Genomic DNA, 19,199 nt, shown 5'->3' with positions numbered 1-19,199 from the left:
AAATCTAGTGCCTGCCTGCTTTCAGTTGTGTCTGATTCTTTGTGACGCTATGGACCATAGCCCGCCAGGCTCCTCTGTCTCTGGGATTCTCCAGGCAAGAATACTGGAGTGGGTTGCTGTGCCCTCCTCCAGGGGATCTTCTGGACCCATCTTTTACTGGCATCTTTTACATTTCTTGCATTGGATAGCGGGTTCTTGACCACTAGTGCCACTTGGGAAGCCCAAAATCTTCTAATAGCCACACTTGAAAAAGAACTAGGTGAAACTAACTTTAATAATGTATTTTATTTAACCCAATCTATTCAAAATATTATATCCCTTCAACATGCAGTCAATATAACGTTATTTTAAATTTGTTTTAGTTTTGGTGTTAAATATGAAATTTGTTATGCGATTTGCAGTTGACAAATCTGTCGACACTAGTCACATTTCAAGTGTGTTTTCATGGAGAATTCACTGGTGGTCCAGTGGTTAGGACTCAAGCCTCTGTTGCACGGGGCACAGGTTCTATCCCCTGTTGGGGAAATAAGATCCCTCATGCTGCAAGGCCAAAAAGCAAAAGAAATTTAAAAAAATCAAGTGTTCAGTAGTGACATGTGGTTGGTGGCCATCATGTGGGCACTGCAGGCTTAGAGAGTGCCTAAACCTGATGGGTCACAGGCAGCAGGATCTTTGATGTGGGATCCAGACATCTTGGTTCCCACCCTTGATTTTTCTTACACCTTGACTTAGGAGTCCTTGTTATTCTGTGAGACTAGAGACATGTCCCCAGTTTCCATGGGTCAGAAGACCTGCATATCTATTGCAGGGTATCTGTTTCAGGCTCTGTGAAGTCCAGCTGTACAATTACTTCTACCTGCAACACTCTCCTTAAGTGGCTCTTGCTGAGTTGCCAGAGACCTCCTGGCTGTCAAACCAGCTATTTCCAGGGAAACTTTCCCTGGCTTCCCTGCTGCTGTGGCCTTTTTCCTTGACTTACCTCCCCTGAGTTGCTTCCTGCCTCTCTGATTCTTCTATCTTCTCCATGGCTCAGCACTCCCCATCCTTCTCTTCCGTATTGATGGTCTCCTGAGTGCTGCCCTTGGTCCTCTGACCTCTCACTCTACACACAGGGAGGCCTGGGTAATCTTCCTTCACTTGTATCATCTTTACTTACAAGGATCTTAAGTTTCTCTCTTCTGCTCTAAACCCATCCTGAGCTCTGGACTTAAGTATCTATCCAATTGTCTAATGGAGTCCTGTCTCCTTTGAAAGATCTTGAAGACATTGGGAATTCAACAAGGCAAAATTGCACTGATAACCTTTTCCCTCAATGTATTATTTCTCCATTTGTATTATTAATTTGGTGAATGGCATCACTGGTTATCTGGTCACTGAAAGCAGAAACCTGGGATCAACAGGACTCCTTCTGTTCAATTCCCATATCTCATTATTAACAAGTCCCACTAATTCTGCATTCTAAAGAATTCTGTCTCTTTGCCTCTTGACACCACTTAAGTTCAGTGCTCACTGTTTCTTGGCCTCAGTGATCAGCTTTTGGGATCTTAGTTTCCCAAGCAGGGATTGAACATGGGCCACTGCAGTGAAAGTGCCAAGTTCTAACCATTGGACCACCAGGAAACTCCCTAGTTCGCGGCTCACTGTTCTGGCCTGGGTTATTACAGTGGGTTCCTAATTGGTTTCTTTGGACTTTCATGATCTTGCAATAGGGTGTAAGCTCTTTGAGAGTACACATTCCTATTGTTCATGCAGCTTCCTAGTACTTAGAACAGCACCCAGCACATGGTAGGCATTCAGTGAGAATTTGTTGAGGAAATGTATGAGTAGATGTCTATGATCCACCTGTCCAGCTTCACTTCCCATGTCACATCCAATCCTCATTCAGAGTTGAGTGAGGATCAAGATTTCTTAGCGTTGAAGGTTGGGATTTCTTAGTGAGTTCGGTCTTCACCATTTTGTCCTGTCTGCCTGCACACACTCAGCCCGCATGTCATTATCCACAGGAAGCTTTGTCTCCCCGAGTCTTGATTAATTAAGTACCCCTTCTCTCAAGCTGCATATCATCGAGAGAGGAGAAAAACTTGCAAACACGTATAGTGAGTTTTGACAAAGTGCTAGCATGTGGTACCTCAGAGGATAATGAAGGGGATGAAGAAAGGCTTCATAAGGAGGTGTCTTTTGAGGCAAAAGCATGTGCTCAGAGGCATACAAAAGCAGTGCCTATTTCTGTGGCATGGTTCTGTAAAACTGGAGTCCAGGGTTCCCTAGGGTAGGATGGGAAATGGAAAGGCGAGTTGGTGAAGTGCCCCGACTGGCACACATTGCATTCCTGTAGGTAACAGGCAGCCACTGAGCTTCTGTAAGCGGGGAGTGATGTTTGGACTCATTCATCCCTCACCAAATACTGACACCTGAGTTCCTATTTGCTGCTGCTTGCTCTGAGCCCATTCAGGTCAATCACTTTCTGCAAGAGTACTGGGAAGCAGAGGAAGACAGACGATCCACTACAGGAGGGGAAGAGTAGGAAGGCTGAGTTGCCAAATACCACACCGCGAGCAGGAGAAAACTCTGATGGGAACCCAGCTGTCTTTCTTCCGTGCCTGTGCAGTCAATTACTCTCCCCTGAGCGCCCTGTGTCAGGCACTGGCACCTGGGGTAGGCAAATCATAAGTGAGGAAGAGAAATCATTCTACATTTCCAGGCAACTCCTAGTCTGAAGGTGCAGACTGCACACCAGAAGACATACTAAGGGCAGAGAAAGGAGGGGCTGGAAATTCTAGATACCCAGGTTGAGGGGTCTGATGAGGGACTGGGGGGCCTCATGAAGGAGGAGAGTGCAGAGTAGATTGGGAAGGTGAACCAGAACTGGGCTGGGGAGAAGGGAAAGCGGTGAAAATGACCTGTGTAGCTGTGGAGGTGGGAAAGAGTGAAACTTACACTATACTCCTCAGAAGCACTTTTAAGTCTGGCAGCCTCTGTGTCAATGGCCTTGTGCAGCTACCCTTGTGGCTCCTGCCAGGGTGTGTGTGGCTTTGCAGGGGCTGTGGGGTGGCAGGAAAGGCCCTGGGTCCCTCTTTCTGCTTCCCTTCCTTCTCTTTTGCACTGGCTGGGGAGGTACCTTTCTAGAAGCAGGATGTCTGGGTTCCAGATTCTTCCTTCCCCAACCTTCCCCAGACATAAATTACAAGTGATTTCATTAAATGCACCTCCTGCTGGGGATGTTGGCTCATAATTCCTCTCTGATTAACCCCCACTACCCCGGCAAGTTTATAGGCCAAGAGAGGGAGGGGATAAGAGGGAGGGAAAAAGGAGGGTTGGGGGAATCCCAGGCAGGTGATGGATGCCTCTGTCAGCCCAGCTCGTATTTATTAATAGTCTTAATACGGGAAGCAATAAAGGAAGAGAGGGATTCTATTAATTAAATCATTGTTATAATTAACTTTCATTAAAGGAGGATCAATAAAGAGGAGTAGAGATGGAGAGAGGAGAGATCCATTATCTCTAATTTCCTTGGAAGGGATTCAGGGAACGAGATGGGGTTGCTAGGAGACAGCAACGTGAGAGAAGGAAGGATGTAAGATGTCACCCAGGTGGGGCTGGAAGGGGGTGGGCAAGGAACGTTTCAGGTGGATGCAGAGAGGGAATGGTGGGGGTGGCCCATCCATGGGCCCTGAAGGGAATGGAGGGTGGCTGATAAGGGAGCAACCGGAGTGGAGAACAGTGGGCTGTAGACGCGGCTAATGCCGGGTACTGCCGAGAGCCTTGGTGAGCACGTGGGTCCTTAATCCATGCTTTATGATGCTGCGTGTGTGTCTGTCTAGCCTGTGAAGCTGGTTAGGGTGGATGAATGTGTTTTTGTGTTTGTAGAGTCTATCTGTGCATACTGGTATCTGAGGGTTGCAATAAGAGGCAGAGAGGGAGGCAGGGTTGGGAGAAATTCAAATAATTCTAGAGATAGGAGGTTTAGGACAGTTTTTACCAAGCTGATACTCAAAGGGGTGTACTCTTAATGGGAGTGATGTCTGTCCTTTGGCTCAGGTACAGTGAAGGCTGCTTTGGAGAGTAAAGGTCTCAGCAGTGGAAACTTCACCCTACTTTCAAGACACACACCTCGGCCCATATCCCAGGTCCCACATTGCTCCACCTCCGAACAGCCCTCCCCTCCCCCTCAGTTTGCCCCCTCCTGCACTGCAGTGTTCCCCAACCAGACCCCCATCTGAGACAAAGGTTCCCCTCTCCTCACTTCCCACCAGCGGCCAGCGTATCAGGAGGCATCATGGAAAAATACTGCCAGCCTCCTCCCTAAGGCACGGGGCTGGGGAGGGCCCTTCCTCCCTTCCTCTTCCCTCCACCAAGGTCTAAGAGCCAGAGGTCTTGAGCATCTTTGCTCTAGTCACACCTCATGATAAGAACACATTTTATTAGAATAGTTATACATATCATATAAATATATTTGTTCAACTACTGGCAGGGGGAGGGCAATGGGGGGGAGCTCTTATTGCTGAGGGGGGACGTGGTGAGCGAGGGAGGGCTGGCAAGTGGGGACACCTGGGACCATTTGTTCCCCCATCCCTCAGAGAAGGCACAAGTACATTATTTCTTTCCATGTGAGGACCCTGGGGGATGGTGGTGGAGAGGGACAGGAGATAAAGTACAGAAAACCTCAAAAATACAAAAGAAACCTCCAAACTTGATATCTAATGGTATGGAAAAGGCTGGGCTGGGGTATGGAAGGCAGCAGGGGAAGAGGAGGAACCAGAGCAGCTCAGAACCAGAAGAGACCTAAAAAGGTCATGATATCAAAGCAGGCCCCAGAGAAAACTCAGTAAACAAACACAGACCCCGAACAAAAGGGGGGGCGTGCCCCAGGAATTGGCTTTGGGGCATCAGAGAGTGTGTGTGTGTGGTGGTGGTGCAGTGGTTGGTGTGACTAACAGAAGCAACTGGAGCCAGGAGGGGGTGATTCCATTCCCCCTAGAGAAGGCCTCCTCCATCTGGGTTCCTCCAAAACCGCTTTCAGGGAGTAAATTCAGCCACTGCTTCTAAGAAGGAACCCCTGCCTGGACAGAAGAGCCAGCTGGGAGAGGATGATGTTGGGGAGCCTGGGATGTTTTCAGGCAACAGAATATCATGGAGCCGAGGGTGTTGGAAAAGAGGCATGAAACCTAAGTGTATGTCTATGGATGAGTGTGTGCGTGTGCATAAGTGTGTGTCTGTGTGTGGACTGGGGGTGGGGGATGGGGTCACTCAAAGGTGAAAGGGTCCTGGGTGCTGAAAAAGAAGTGTCCATCCATGTGGTCCTCCATGGCATCCTTGTCACTCTCGGCTGGGAAGCGCTCCTTACAAATGGGACATTCCTTCCACGGAGGGGTGGCAGGGCCCCCAGTGCTGGTCTCTGTCAAGGGACCCACAGCAAAGCCACTAGAGAAAGACAGAGGGGAAAGAGAGGGTCAGCATGCTCTGCTGCCTTCTCGGCTTTCGGACCTCAGGGAGAGGGACCCACACACGTGGGCTCCCAGATGACCCTGTTCCTAACGTCCTCTCCAAGCCTCTCACAGTCCCCTCTCCCCACAGCACTGGAAGCCTTAGCTTCCCGGCTCCCCGTGCCCTCTTTTCTTTAGTCCCTGCTGGTTGCTCTAGTACACGGCCCTTCCCCCAACCCCCTGTTCTCCTCCCTCCATCTCCGTCTGCTGCCTAATGAGGCTGAAAATGAGTCTGACATCGTCCTTCATCTTCCTGCTCCAGCCTGGAAGGATGACAGCATCACCTCCTCCTTGCCCTGAGCCCATCTCATATCCAGGCGAAGCTGGGGGCTGGACGATAAAACCTCTCTTGCCTCCCTGCCTTCCCCTCTTGATCTGAGGTGGGGGAAAGGGAAGGCGGGGGAGGGGGCACAATCTGATACCTGAATCCGCCACCCAAAGGATTGCCCAGGGGAGTCAGAGAGCAGCGACAGCATCTGAGGGGTGATCAGATGGATGCTGGACCCCAGTCTTCTCTCTGTTCCTGTCCCTGAGGGCCTTGGTCACCTCCCTTCAACCCCTGGCAGAGCCTAGGCACTTACCTGGTGGTTGGGGGAGGGGTAAGGGCAGGAGAGGGGGGACGCAGGGCAATTTGGGCTCCGCGGAGGACGGTGCTAGAACAACACAGAAGCCAGTTAAAGGCAGGGCCCCTGAGTGCGCATGTGCAGTGATAGGATGGGGGAGGGCTGCCTGAAGGCACCAGTGATCTGGGGTGGTGGGTCATTCTCTGTGTCAACACAGCTACATCTCCCTTTCTTAGCTGGGGCCAAGAAGGAGGAGGCGGTGGAAGCGCATGAGGACTGTTCATCTGGGTGCCCTTTCCACGGCGGGCATCCTCCCTGCTGTCTGCCCCCTTGAGCACTCACCTGGCCATGTCGTAGAAGGCACTACCCAGTTCCGGAAGTAGTAGGTTGGCCTCCTCACCCCCACTCTGCACAGCTGCCATCAGGACCGACTTCTCATCTTCAGCCTCCTGGACACCAAAGGGATAGGGCTGAGTCTTGGGGTAGTGTCCCAAGACGGGGGGAGCAGAGTGCTGGGGCAGGTAAGGGACGAACAGACTAGGCCCAGGTTGTTAACAGAGGGCTGCAGTAAGAGTGGGGCATGAGAAGGATGTTTTTTGTTTTTTGTTTTTTTTTTTAAATATTTATTTGGCTGTACTGGGTCTTAATCATGGTATGTGGGATGTAGTTCCCCGACCAGAGATGGAACCTGGAGCGAGCAGTCTTAGCCACTGGACTGCCAGGGAAGTCCCAGGAGAAGCATTTGGATGGGGGCTGGTGCACAGGAAGAGAAAACAGGTATGGGAAGAGGGGGTGGCAGCAGTGAGCTATTGGGTCATACTGGGTTTTGGGGTGGTGTCTACTGGGTGGCCTTAAAGACAGCCTGGGCCTGCCTGCTCTCCTCCAAGAGCAAGAAAGCCCTGTATAGCTAAAGCTCCCTGCTCTGCAGGCTGGGCCACTTGGGATTGGGTCTACCCCTTGTCCCTGTCCCTGTTCAGTCTTTCCTCTCTGCTCACCGAGTCTGAGCTACTGTCCTCAGCTGGCCCTGAGAGTTGGGGAGCGATGGGGGCTGGCTGGCTGATAACCACGAGGGGAGAAGCCTCTCGCGGCCCTGTGGCAGGGGAGGAGCCCGGGTCTCCACTCTCACACAGGCTGTAGGGTGGGAGCCTCATGTCTTCTGGAGACTCATCCTCCGAGTCTGTCAGAGCTGCTGGGCAGCCTGCAGGCGAGGGAGCAGGCAGAGAAGAAAGAGGGTTGGATCAGCTCTGGCTTCTCTGGAGGAGAAATAGAGTTAACAAATCAGGGACCAGGGTTCGGGAAGGAAGAAGGCAAAACACGGAGGGCAGAGGCTGCTCCCCGGGGGTCATGTGGAGTTTTCCCAACACGGGGAGGGAGAGCTAGGTGGCCGGGGTGGGGGTGGTCACAAGACTGTGGGTGTACAGACTCAGCCCCATGGCAGCGGCCTCCTCGTCCTCTGTGGCAGGGTCCTCACTCCACTTCTCATCGGCCACCTTCTCCAGGCGGGCCTCCAGCTTTCTCATGTACTCCAGCAGTTCCTGGAAGTGGGGAGAAGTATGAGAGGCTCAGAAGGTATGAACCAGGCAGCCCCACAAAGCCTTCCCCTCGTCCAGGGTGATCTCTGAGCTCTTCAGAATTTGATGCCTTCATCAAAGGGTGGGAGGGCTTAAGGCAGACTTCCACCCTGCCATGCCCACCCTGCTTCCTCCAGCAACCCTCCCCTGTCCTGCCAGGTGGGCTTCTAAGAGGAGCCATGGCCCCATTTTTAGCCTCTGGGCCCTTCTTACTGATGCCCGTCTCTAAGTCGAGATGACAAGAAGACACCGAGCTCCCATTCCTTGGGTCCTCCACTCAGGCATCCAGGGGCGGTTCTGGGCTCTCACCTGCTTCTCCTCCTGTAGTTGCTCCTTTTCCTTCTGGAGCACACGCAGCGCTGAGCGCAGCTCTGTCAGCTCCCGCTTGCTCTCTGACAGCTGCACCTGGGGGGAAAGGGCCAGATAGAATCTGGAGCCTAGAACGTGCCTCCTAGAACCTGGATGCCACAACGTGGAACGACTCTTCATGCCTTCTCTCCTCGCTTGCCCCGACACACGGGAGGCCTGACTCTCCTCCTCCAAGAGCCCTGTCTCAACCGCAAGAGACTCACCTGAGTCCTTGCCTCCACCTCCCAAGTGGGGACTGGGAGGACTGCCTCTGGACTGGGGTGAAGAGGCCTTGGTCAGAGAAGGGCCACCCTAGAATTCTCCTGAGTCATCCCCACTGGGCCCAGAATGTGTGCCGAGAGCAGAAAGGCACACGGCAGGCTTCCGACCAATGAGGGCTGGGAGGCCTGCAAGCGGAATGCCGCCCACCAGGGAAGTGAGTGCTCAGCCCTTCTGAGCCCACAGCCAAGGCAGAGGGAAGGGGCACTGATGTCTCGGGAAGCCCCTGCCTGGGGCTCTTGGGAGGCTGGGTGCCTCACCAGGCTAGAGTCCTTTTCCCGGGCCAGTTCAGTCTTGAAAACTTGGCTCTGAGTCTTCTCCTCCTGCACTGCCTTTTCCAGTCGAAGTATCTCTGCACTCAGCTTCAGGATCTTGTCCTTCTCTGCCTGGAGATGCCGAAGAGGCAAACAGGACGTTAAGGGTAGGGGATGCCACTGGTAACAGCGCCATTCCTTACTGTGTCTCTTCTTTATTGGACTGAATGTTTTGGAGCCATTTAGAGACATCTTCCCTTCTTGCCTTCCTCATTCCCTGAAAGAAGGGCTCTGACAGCAAGGCGCCTTGCTGAGTAGGAATGGGTATCGTGCAGGGTTGGGGTGTAGGCTGGAACATGTATCTGAATCAAGATGTTAACAAAGGCAGTTGCTATGAAGATCAGGAACTAGACACTCCGTGCAGGGAGGGGCTGCATCGGGACAGTGAATATACCTCCCTCATAGGCCCTCCTCACCCCTAAGTCCATGAAGGTTCTCACCCTTGTTTCTCTCCCCCCAGGAGATCTGACCACACTGAGGTGGGGGCAGTAGTGACCAGGAACCTGCAGATCCCCCATCCCACTACCTCCACACTCTGCAGCAGCCCTGCCCGCTCCTTGCTCCACTGGCTTTTTTCCTCCTTCAAGTGCAGACTGAGCTCGGCCAGCCTGCCGTTGACTCCAGCCACCTCCAGACGGCTACGGTGCAGCTCAGCTATAGTGCGGTCCCGGGCTCCTGCTGCACTGGCCAACTCCTCCCCAAGAAGGGCAGCTTTCTGCTGGCTTGAGGCTGCAAGCTCCTGGGCCCCTCGAAGCTGCTCTTTCAGGGGCTCCAGTTCAGCCTTGGGAGAAAGGAGGAGATGGAATCAGGGCTCCCAGGAGTCATCTGTTGAGCCAGGAAGACAACTAGGTTTCTTCCTGTCCCCCATTGCATCAGGACCTCAGGACTGGGTTCTTTAGTCTTGAGCCATGCCTTTCCTCCTATTTGTTTACAACCAGCCCTAGAACATTCTCTACTTCCTGCTGCCCAGGGGTTTCACTCACCACCCGCTGCTGGGCCTGGCCGAGGGTGTCCTTCATCTGGGCCACCTTGTCCTTCAGTCGCTGGGCCTGAGCACTCTGCTCCTCCTCCCGGTCCTTGGCCTCCTGCAGCTCCAAATTCAAGCGGCGGTTCTCCTGCTGTGCCATCTGGAGCTCAGCCTGGTGAAGGCGGAGAGGAGGTAAGGAAAGGGAATACATATTTGGGGTGACCGGGCAGATGGACCTCTGTGATGAGAAAAGCCAAAGTTCCACTCTTCAGATTTAGCACAAACTCAAGCCGTCAGCCCTGGCCAGCCCTTCCTGGGTTCTCAGCACAAAGCAACTCAATCCTGAACGTCCCATCTCCAGTGGCACAGCCTGGGGTCTTATGTGAATCTAGCTGTCCCATGCCTCATGTCTGCTCCCCTACACTTCCTTTTAGACCAAAACTCAACTTGGATGTCCTGTGGGCTCTCACACTCGCCATATTCTACCTCCCACTCCACCCTGTCCTTGCCACTCTTGTTTCTGTCCATGGTACTAACTACTTCCCAAGTCATTCAGGCTGGACACCTTGGTGCCATGTGTGGTTCTGTTCTCTCCCTAGCGGCCCACAGGATGGATGCTTCTCCATCCTTGGGTTCTGATGAAGCCATTTGGAAGCTTAAATATTTGATTTCAGTTTCTTCCAAATTATGAAAAATCATGTTGGAAAACAGTGCATAGACTCACATGTTAGCACACTGGAGATCCCCAAGCACTGACATGTGCTTCCAGGTTCATTCATTTTTGCGAAAACCTCAGAATAAAGTTTCAACTGTATTTTCTATTGACGTGAAGAGTGAACTGAGATTGCAAGGTAGACGCTTAAAAATGATCATTTGTACTGGTCTGTATGTGAGACTCAAGGTGTACTCAATACTGTATAACCACACACGATACAGAAACAGGTTAGGTGCTGAGGCCAACAAAACAGTCATCCACAACCTCCAATTTCAGAGTTTGGTATCCATCAAAATTATCTAATTGCTTTCATCATTTAATAAGGAAATGTTATACATCTGAATTTATAGAAGTAAGTCTATAGTAAGACATGGGATGGCCAACTGAGAGAGCAAACCAACTTGGAGCCCTTACCTCGCTTTGCTCCTTGTCTGCCTGCACTTCCTTCAGCTGCCCAAGGAGCTTCTCTTGTTCCCGAGTCAGGGCCTTCACCGTGTCTCTAACCCTGTGAGTGGTGGACACAATGCCAGGTGACTTACCCATTTCCGGAGAAGGAACAAAAAGACTCAGACTTTATCATCAGCCCTTTTGCTGGGGCTTGTCTAGCTCAGAACTCCACCTCCCTGGGACACCCAAATTCCAGGTCTAAGCCCCATGTATCCAAGATTGCTGGCTTTAGAGCGCAGTCTAGGGGTACACAATTGTTCCTTCCTCTCTGTGTGTCACTTTGAGGGAAGCTCTGCTGATGGCTTCCCAGTTGTCTGCACTCAATCGAGAGACTGGAATCCAGATTTCTGTAGACAGGGGCCAGTCATCGTTAATGATAGACTTTTGATTTAGGTCAGAAGTCAGCAGGTGTTTTCTGTAAAGGGCCTGAGAGTAAGTATTTTAGTTCTGCAGGCTGTGTGGACTCTGTGGCAACCTCTCACCTCCGCCATGGGTATGTGGAAACAGCCATAGACAGTATGTAAATGAACAAGCCTGGCTGTCTCAGTAAAATTTTTTTGAAAACTGGAAATTGAATTTCATCTGATTTTTACATGTCACATAATATAACTCTTCTTTTGTTATTCAAGCATTAAAAACTGTCAAAACCATTCTCACCTTGTGGGCTATACAAAACCACGTGGTAGGCTGGATTCGGCATGTGGGCCACAGTTCGCTGACCCCTGGTCTAGACAGTCCCTGATCTTTTCCAGGTGCTTGGTTTGATCCCAACGTCTCTATTCCATGATTTAGAACCTAGACATTTAGTATCTCCCTAGGGCAAGACTAACACATCCTAGACTGAAGAGGCCTTAGGGACCAACTCACTCTTTACTCTGGGTCTTGGATAGCATGCTGCTTTTCTCCAAAGAGTTTTTAAAAAGATATTAAATCTACGTGCACTGAATGAAAGAAACTTAATTATGTCATTTGATGAAATAATTGTTTCTCCTGGTGAAAACCTGAAGGAGAGGCAAGGGAGGTGGCCAATATTTGTGCTATCTGGTAGAGAGAATAGTTGTCTAGCAGAAGATGGAAATTTATTCTATGTGGCTCCAGAGGTCTACACCAGGACCAATCAGGAAAGCTATAGGAGAGTAAATATGACAAAAGAGATAAAAAAAAATGATGGCTTTGTGATAAAGAGGCCACCTTCTGAGGCAGTGATCTTCCCTCACATACCCTCTTAAATGCATTACATTTCTCCCAATGCTAAGGTTCTACGATTTATACCTGTTTTCAGGCAAAGATCCCATAACATTTCTGGATCACTAGTTCTAACATTTCCTAATAATGAGAACAGAATCTAATCTTATGCTTTGCTGAAGTAAAGTCTGAAATCCATCCTCTCTTATCTTGCCTGGACCATTCTATCCATTCCGTTCTTCCAAATCCTGCACTCCTAGCTCCTGCTTCACCTTCGCTGCACAATAAATACCAATGATTATTTCTAAAGGTAAGGAACACAGAATAAGTTAGGAAAGATGGAAGAGAGCTTGGCAGAGATATCCTTAGGAATTGGAATACCCTGAGTGAGGTTGAGAAGGGAAGGAAAAAACCGTCAGGCAGGTCTTGCCTGCCTGACACAGGAGGCTGAGGTTCGAGGGTCAAAGGAAGTGAAGGGAAGTAATGGGGGTGGAAGGGGTCCCTCACCTGTCCAGCTCCACCTCCTTCATCAGCACTTTCTCACTGATGGTCTGGATGTCATCTTCCAGCTCCAGGATGCGGGCCACGTGGTCTCCCTGCTGTCGGCTCAGGATGTCCCTCTCTTCTGTGAGCTCCCCGTGGGACCGGGAAAGCCCCTGGAATTAAGGTTCCCCAAGAAGAGAGAAGCTGAGACACCTCGCAATGAGTGGACTAAAGGCTTAGGAGGAGAATTCCTAAGTTTGACTATCTACCCTTCTACCCGGTCACCTTCCTTGAAGAAAAAACTGTAAAGGAACATCCCCTTCCAGTGAAGATGGCCACCTCCACCCTATCTCAGCACTCCTGTGACTCAAGAGAACTGAGTCTCACTACCAATTTGGGACAAGTCTCCCATCACAGTCAGTTGACTACTACTTGTGACCCCTTCAGCCTGTATCTTTGATGCCAGAACCATTAAGAGCGCACTAACATCTCCCTTTCACTGTCTTCATTTTATTGGGTTTAGATTTTGGACCCCAAGTAGGCAGCCAGGACCTTTCCCCCACTGGCCCAACTCCCACCTTGTACTGCTCTGCCAGCTCTGCATGCTCCTGCCTGGCCACGGCCAGAGCCTTCTCAAGCTCCTGCACTTGGCTCTTCAGCTCTGTCACCTGCCCCTCCAGCTGTAGCTTCAGCTGCATCAGGTCATTCCTCTCTTGCTGGCTCTCATCCAGCTGGTTCTATGGAGGACAGGATGAGAAGTTGGGTTCTGCCTGTGAAGCACCCATTCCAAGGTCCTGTCCCCAACACTCTGCAGATGTGTGTCAGGGTGGGGAAGTTACATCAGTACAGGCTATAAAGGGAAGAGTCAGGAGGCCTGGTGTGCTACCAAATCTTGCCCACCTCCCATCACACACAGGCTCCCAGAACTCTCAACTGCCCACCCCTCTTCTCTTCCCCCCCGAGGTCTTGCCCCTTCTTTGCCCAGCAATGGCAGGAAGGAACTCCTCACCTGGCAGAAGTCTTTCTCAATCCACACAGACAAAAGGGATGGCTCCCCTAATTTTACCCTATTTGTTCTGAGTCAGACAAATGTGGGTTTAAATCTCCAGTACTTTTTTTTTTTTTTAACTAGCTAGGTGACTCTTAACAAAGTACTTAATTTCTCTGAGTCTCTCTCCTCATCTGTCATGTGATCCCCTAGCCTGGATTGTTGGAAGGTTTAAATGAGAAAAAAGAATGTAAAAACAGAAAGCGGGTAGGAGTTCTCCCACCGCTGACTTATGTAAGATATGAGCATCTTCTTCCCATCCTTCTGGTGAGTCCATAAGCTTAGAGGGTTCCAGAGGGCAGGAGTTTGTGTAAATCACAAACTACTCATTTCCACCTTCTCAGCCTTCCCCAGGCCTGTCCTCTTGTCTGGGGCATGGACGTCCTCCCCACCAGGCCCTATCTGTCCCCTTCCTTCAGGAAGTCTTCCTTGCTAACATCTGCCTCCTCTCCCTTATCCTTCTCTATTTGGTCCAATAGAAAAATAATACAAGCTACATCTATAACTTAAAATTTTCTAGTAGACGCTTAAGGAAAATAATAAGAAACAGATGGAATTCATTCATCTAATCCAGTCGATCAAAAATGTTATCATTTCAACATGAAATTGATATAAACCATTATTGAGATCTTTTACATTCTTTTTTTTTTTTAATACTAGGTCTTAAAAATCCCATGTGTATTACACCCATACACAACATCTCAGTTTAGACCAGTCACATTTCAAGAGCTGAAGAGCGACACATGGGTAGCTGCTCCACAGGTCTGGGGCCCTACTGATCTGCTTTCCCTCCTCACTTATCCTGGAAGTGGGTCTCATCCTTCCCTCCCTCGGAACGTTCCTTCCCCAAGGGGCTTCCCTCCATGCTCTGTATCTTCCTCTAGAGCCCAGGAAGGATGCAGCCCCAGAAAGAGGAGGTTCAAAAAGTTCTTAGGAAATCCTGAGTGATGCTGGCCTGTGGGTGGTCTGCTTTCCTACCCATCATGTTTGTGACGGTGTCTGAGGCCTTCCTGTAGGCAAGGCTTTGGGTAACTCCCAATAAGGTCGCAGCTGAGGGTGGGCAGGGTGAAGCGGGAGGGGCCCCCTGCAACCCTATCCTCATTGGTAACTCCCAATGAGGTCACAGCTACGGCGAGGGCAGGGTGAAGCGGGAGGGGTCCCCTGCAATGCTATCCTCCGGCGCCCTTGCCCAGGAGCAGCTCTGCTGCTCTGTTCTCACCTGTAGCACAGTTGCCTTGGGGACAACCAGCAGGATGTCAGAGCCACCATCAGTCTCCTCCAGGGTCACCAGTTCATCCATGGGCCGAGGCTCTCGGAACTGGAAAGGGGGGCTCTGCCCACACACCCGGCCCTGGCGGTTCACATAGCGAAACTGGTAGAGCTGGGCTCCGGGTTTGGGCAGGTAGCTGGCTGTGGGGAAAAGTACAGACCCAGGACCCCAATATGATGCCAGGCCCTCAGGTGCTCAGCAGACCCTCTGCCCCTTGGTGTGTCTTATTAGCCGTTGTCTTTGGCTCCAGCCCCTTGCTCCTTGTTCTACAGACTGTTTTCTCTCCTCTCCGTCTCCCACAGGCTATTTCTGATCCCTGGGATACTCTTTCCCTCCTTTCTGCCTTGCCCTCTCTTTCCTCTCTTGCCCAAACTGACCCTCTTTAACAACAACAACAACAACAACAACAACAACAATGCTGTTGTTGTTGTTTAGTTGCTAAGTCATGTCCGACTCTTTTGCAACCCCATGGACCATAGCCCACCAGGCTCCTCTGTCCATGGGATACCCCAAGCAACAGTAGTGGAGTGGCTTGCCATTTCCTCCTCCAGGGGATCTTCCCGACCCACGGATTGAACCTAGATCTCCTCCACTGGCAGGTGATTCTTTATCACTGAGCCACTAGGGAAAGCCAGTAACAACGCTAGTTATCATTTTTTTTGAGTACCCATTATGTGCCAGGCATTGTATTAACAGCTTTATCTGTATCATTTTAAATCTTCCTATAAACCAGGCGTATGCTTTTACTGTTATGATAAGGGACACAGATAGGTTAAGTAATCTGCCCAAGGTCAAACAGCTTATAAGTATTAGAGCTGAGATTTGACGCTTTCAGAATCTAATGAGCATCTTCTAATATACGAAGCCACTTTTCCCTCTTCCCTACCTCCTAATTCCACAGGAGGAGTTTCCTCCTTTTTTCTTAGGAGGCAGGGCTATTGGCCCTTTACTGTTCATGGCTGAACCCCTGATGCTGTGAAAACCCCATGATTCTATCAATATATCTGCTGAGCCCATTACCCTCTTCCAAACTCCATCCCTTTGACCCCTCCCTCCCGATTTTCCCTCTTGCTTGTACCTTGGAACTGGACACTGGCGTGGATGGGAGAACCATCAGTAACACTTTCAGGCACCAAAGACCACACAAATGTGTGGTAATCCCGGACACAGGCAGCCTCCACCTGTCAGAGCCCACAGTGGGAGAGGGGTATGGTGATGCACCTCCCAGCTCCGGATGTTGCAAGGGGCTGAGGGACTGAACAGGGGCGGGCAGGATGGTGCGGCTGTGGCAAGGATGCTGAGAGACAGGGAAAGTGGAGGGATGCTAGTGTGTCAGGAGAGAGCAAGGTTAAGATACGGAGAAGGTGGGCTTTGCTTACACAGATGGCCTTAGCCATTTCTGACATCCTTCTCCCTTCTTCCCTATCATTATGAGGTTGCGAATCCAGAAATCAAGTCATTCCCCTTATTCCAAACCACCCATGGCCCATAAACCTGAGCCCAAAGGGGATCTAGGGATACCTTGAAGATGCCAATCCAGTCGCTGGCACTGGGCACGGTGCCTGGTGGGAGTGTGTAGTGACATTCCACCTTGGTGTTGGGAATGTAGGTACGGGCTACATTCAGAAAGTTGACTCCACCCCGGGATGGTGCCCGGCTTAGTGATGACTCTTCCATTCTGGTCTCGAGCTATCTGTCCTCCTGTGAAACAAAGATTTAATATCCTAAAAAGTCTCTCCCCTCTACCTCTCTGCCCCACAACTCTGTCCCTACCCACCCACAGCCCCTGCCCCTGGAGATGATGGTGTACTGGTTTTCAACCCCTGTGAGTTACAGGACTCTTTAAAGATATCAATCTTTGTTTCTAGGGCATTGGTCTGGCCTTCGTGGTTGGTATACATCTTGTCTCTCACTGCACCCTCTGAGTCACAGGCTTTTCCTAGAATTAAGATTTAATTTCTGCTCCCTTTTCACAGCCCCATTGACCAAGCCTCAGTACTCTAGACTCTGCTTCCTGCAGTCAGTCCCTCCTTTTCCATCTCTTAATAGCCTTGGATATTCCAAATTCTTCAGCCTCCATCTCCTCACCCCATCCCTCACATCTTCTGGCTCTTGAATTCAACTTCCAACTGAGGTGTGGGCACCCCCCTCATCCCGAGCAGGTCTCCTTGCTCACTCCAGCTGTACCCAGAAATGACTTATGACACCTGAAAACAGCAACCATCTCTGAAAGTAACAAGCCAGTCTTTGGAGCTGAAATGTGGCTGACCAATCCTGAAGCCTGTAAACTCTCACCCTCTCTTCCCATCTTTCCCCTGTCTTATGCCATGAATAATAATAACAATAATAAAGCCTGTACTCTCATCCAAGAGACAAAGGGAAAGAATGGAAATACAGGTTCTCTCCCTCAATTATGACTCCAGAAAGTCAAGAATTCTGGAGGCGGCTGTTTCAAGGGTGAGGTGGAACACTCAGTAGGAATGTGGTGCTGTGGGGAGATGGAATGTGGGGGCCTGGAGCCAGGAAAGCCCCACCCCCAGTAGGGACAGCCTGGAAGTATGGGCCCTTGGAGCGGGGAAATGTACACATAATGTTGAGAGGAGGAGAAACAGTTCAAAAAGAACCTCACATTCTTTTCTTCAGGTCTTGAGCAGGGCTCGAAACCTACCGGTTTGACTGTTAACCCATCTCTAGTTTTCCCCTTCCCCCTCATTTTCTCTGTTCCCCTTAGCCTCAATTCTAAATGTCTGAACTCTTCCATCTGCTTGGACTGGTAGTTGGAGGCATACTATAGGATGGGATTAAGAAGAAAGGTGTTCTAAGTTGGGTGAGGAGAGTTCACTAGAAAATCTGAGGGTAGAGTGAGGAAAGGTAACAATAATCAAGAGAACTCTGCAGCGGAGGACTGTGAGATGGCCCTCGTCAACTCTCATCTCCAGCCCACTGAACTCAGTCCTGTGTCAACCACAGCGATGGGCGTCCAATCAACCACAGCCACTAGTCATGTGCACGCCCTCAGACATCACAAACCCACACCAGGCTTAAGTCAGGTGGGCAGGGACTTTAAAAGAGGACAGAAACTGAGGGAAGAGGGAAGGCTGGCCAGCTCTATAAAAAGGAGCTACGTCTCCCTCCAAAATGGAGACTTATGACAACAAGAGGTGTCTCTATTTCCATCTCTGAAAAATCCCTAGTGAAAACTAGTCTACGTTTTTTCCCCTTCAATACAATTCTGGCTTTCTAAAAGGGGCTGAATTGTTCTCAAATACATTGTCCTGGGGACCCAGGACAATATTCCCCACAAAATTCATAACATCTGGAAACATCCCCCAGGTTTGAAAGAGAGCTATGGGCACCTAAGGTCTGTATGTGTAGCCAGATTCAGGTGTTTGCATGGGGGGGGGGGGGTGCCATCCCCCCACCACGCTGTAGGGCTCTAGAGTTCTTTGACATTCTACATCTTGGAAGGCTTCCCTCCCCACGGATCCAGCGTAGTGAAGGCCTTTGGATTGGTGGGGGCGAGCAGCGTAGGGGGTAAGGGGAAAGGGAAGGTTTGTGGGGCGAAGTCTTGCTGGGCCGAGAACGAGCAGATTTCAGCCTCCCTCGAGTTCCCTTAAGCGTATCACGCTTTATAGAGAAGGACTGAGAGGGAGGCAAGAGCCGTCAGAGGGCACCCCCGTGATCAGGCCCCCCATGAGACCAAGAACTCCCGAAACAGTGGGGATGGCTTCTCCAGTCCGGAAAGTGTTAACGCTCAAACGCTCCTGTTCCCCCTTCTACGGTTCCCTTAGACGACCCTTTCACAGATTGGAAAGTGGGGTGACCCCCCCATAAGATCGCCCCCAAATTAGGCCAAGTTTTCTTACCCCACAGACGGATCAGCTGTTCCCTCACCTTTCGCCAACAACAAAAACAGCACTCGGACTGCGAGGGGGAGGGAGATGGGTGGGCGCGAGGGCTTCTGGGGTTTGTGGTTCCTCCACACTTTTTCCCTGTTGAACCAGCGCAGAACTGGGACTACATATCCCAAGAGGCTGTGCATAAGGGGGGCGGAGTAGAGGGCGGCCGTGGTGGCTGCCTCACCGCTGCATCCTGGGAGGCGTAGTTCTCACTTCCACAGCAGCCAACGAGGGTGCGGCAACCAAAGGACTTCATAGCCCAAGATGCCTTGGGAGGGGACAAGCTATATTAGTGGCGACTGCTGGTTGGTATTGTGCGTGTTTAAGGGGTGGGGAGGAGTTACGGCTCTAACGCCCCTTGTATAATTCTTTAGAGTCGGCCGAAGCGTTCGGGTACTCCCTCTTGTTTACTTTTTTTTTCCTCTTTCGTTTACTTTTAACACAATATGTGAGATAGGAAGTTTTGTTATCCACTCTCTACAGATGTAGAAGCCAAAGCCCAGAATGGTTACGGAACCGGTCTAAAGTATCAAAGCTATGAGATGGTAGGACTGCACGACTCCGAGTGTCCTTGCCATTACATCACGGCGACCCTACCGTTTAGGGGATAGAAAACTAATCTAATAT

At 50.6% G+C, this 19,199-nt stretch overlaps 1 protein-coding gene across 3 annotated transcripts; it reads right to left on the bottom strand.

Annotated features, from left to right (window-relative positions):
- Positions 1-4,400: 4,400 nt before the first annotated feature.
- CALCOCO1 (calcium binding and coiled-coil domain 1) lies at positions 4,401-18,678 on the bottom strand. 3 transcript variants are annotated; one of them, XM_069584262.1, is made up of 17 exons: positions 18,540-18,678; positions 16,195-16,374; positions 15,752-15,854; positions 14,623-14,813; positions 12,934-13,092; positions 12,380-12,528; positions 10,655-10,745; positions 9,542-9,697; positions 9,085-9,339; positions 8,505-8,630; positions 7,927-8,022; positions 7,470-7,581; positions 7,042-7,244; positions 6,389-6,495; positions 6,065-6,136; positions 5,906-5,959; positions 4,401-5,421 (listed from the first exon to the last, which is right to left on the bottom strand). In XM_069584262.1, the coding sequence occupies exons 2-17, from the start codon at positions 16,348-16,350 to the stop codon at positions 5,244-5,246; spliced, it is 2,208 nt and encodes a 735-aa protein (XP_069440363.1). In that variant the 5' UTR covers positions 16,351-16,374; positions 18,540-18,678; the 3' UTR covers positions 4,401-5,243. The 3 variants fall into 3 exon arrangements, with proteins under 3 accessions (XP_069440363.1, XP_069440364.1, XP_069440365.1); XM_069584263.1 differs by lacking the exon at positions 5,906-5,959; XM_069584264.1 differs by lacking the exons at positions 5,906-5,959; positions 6,065-6,136.
- Between the last annotated feature and the right edge of the window lie 521 nt (positions 18,679-19,199).

The sequence above is a fragment of the Ovis canadensis genome, chromosome 3 (assembly GCF_042477335.2).
Source record: "Ovis canadensis isolate MfBH-ARS-UI-01 breed Bighorn chromosome 3, ARS-UI_OviCan_v2, whole genome shotgun sequence".
Taxonomy (NCBI): Eukaryota; Metazoa; Chordata; class Mammalia; order Artiodactyla; family Bovidae; genus Ovis; species Ovis canadensis.
The sequence above is the reverse complement of the archived record's forward strand: the minus strand, read 5'-3'. Positions and strand labels throughout refer to the sequence as shown.

Bases quoted from the DNA above. Each gene is read 5' to 3' on its own strand.
- CALCOCO1 (XM_069584262.1), bottom strand. From the start codon at position 16,350: ATGGAAGAGTCATCACTAAGCCGGGCACCATCCCGGGGTGGAGTCAAC. The intron at 14,814-15,751 runs GTACAAGCAAGA...TTTTCCCCACAG, and splicing joins CGCCAGTGTCCAGTTCCAAG to CCAGCTACCTGCCCAAACCC. The intron at 9,698-10,654 runs GTAAGGGCTCCA...CGCCTTCACCAG, and splicing joins CAGACAAGGAGCAAAGCGAG to GCTGAGCTCCAGATGGCACA.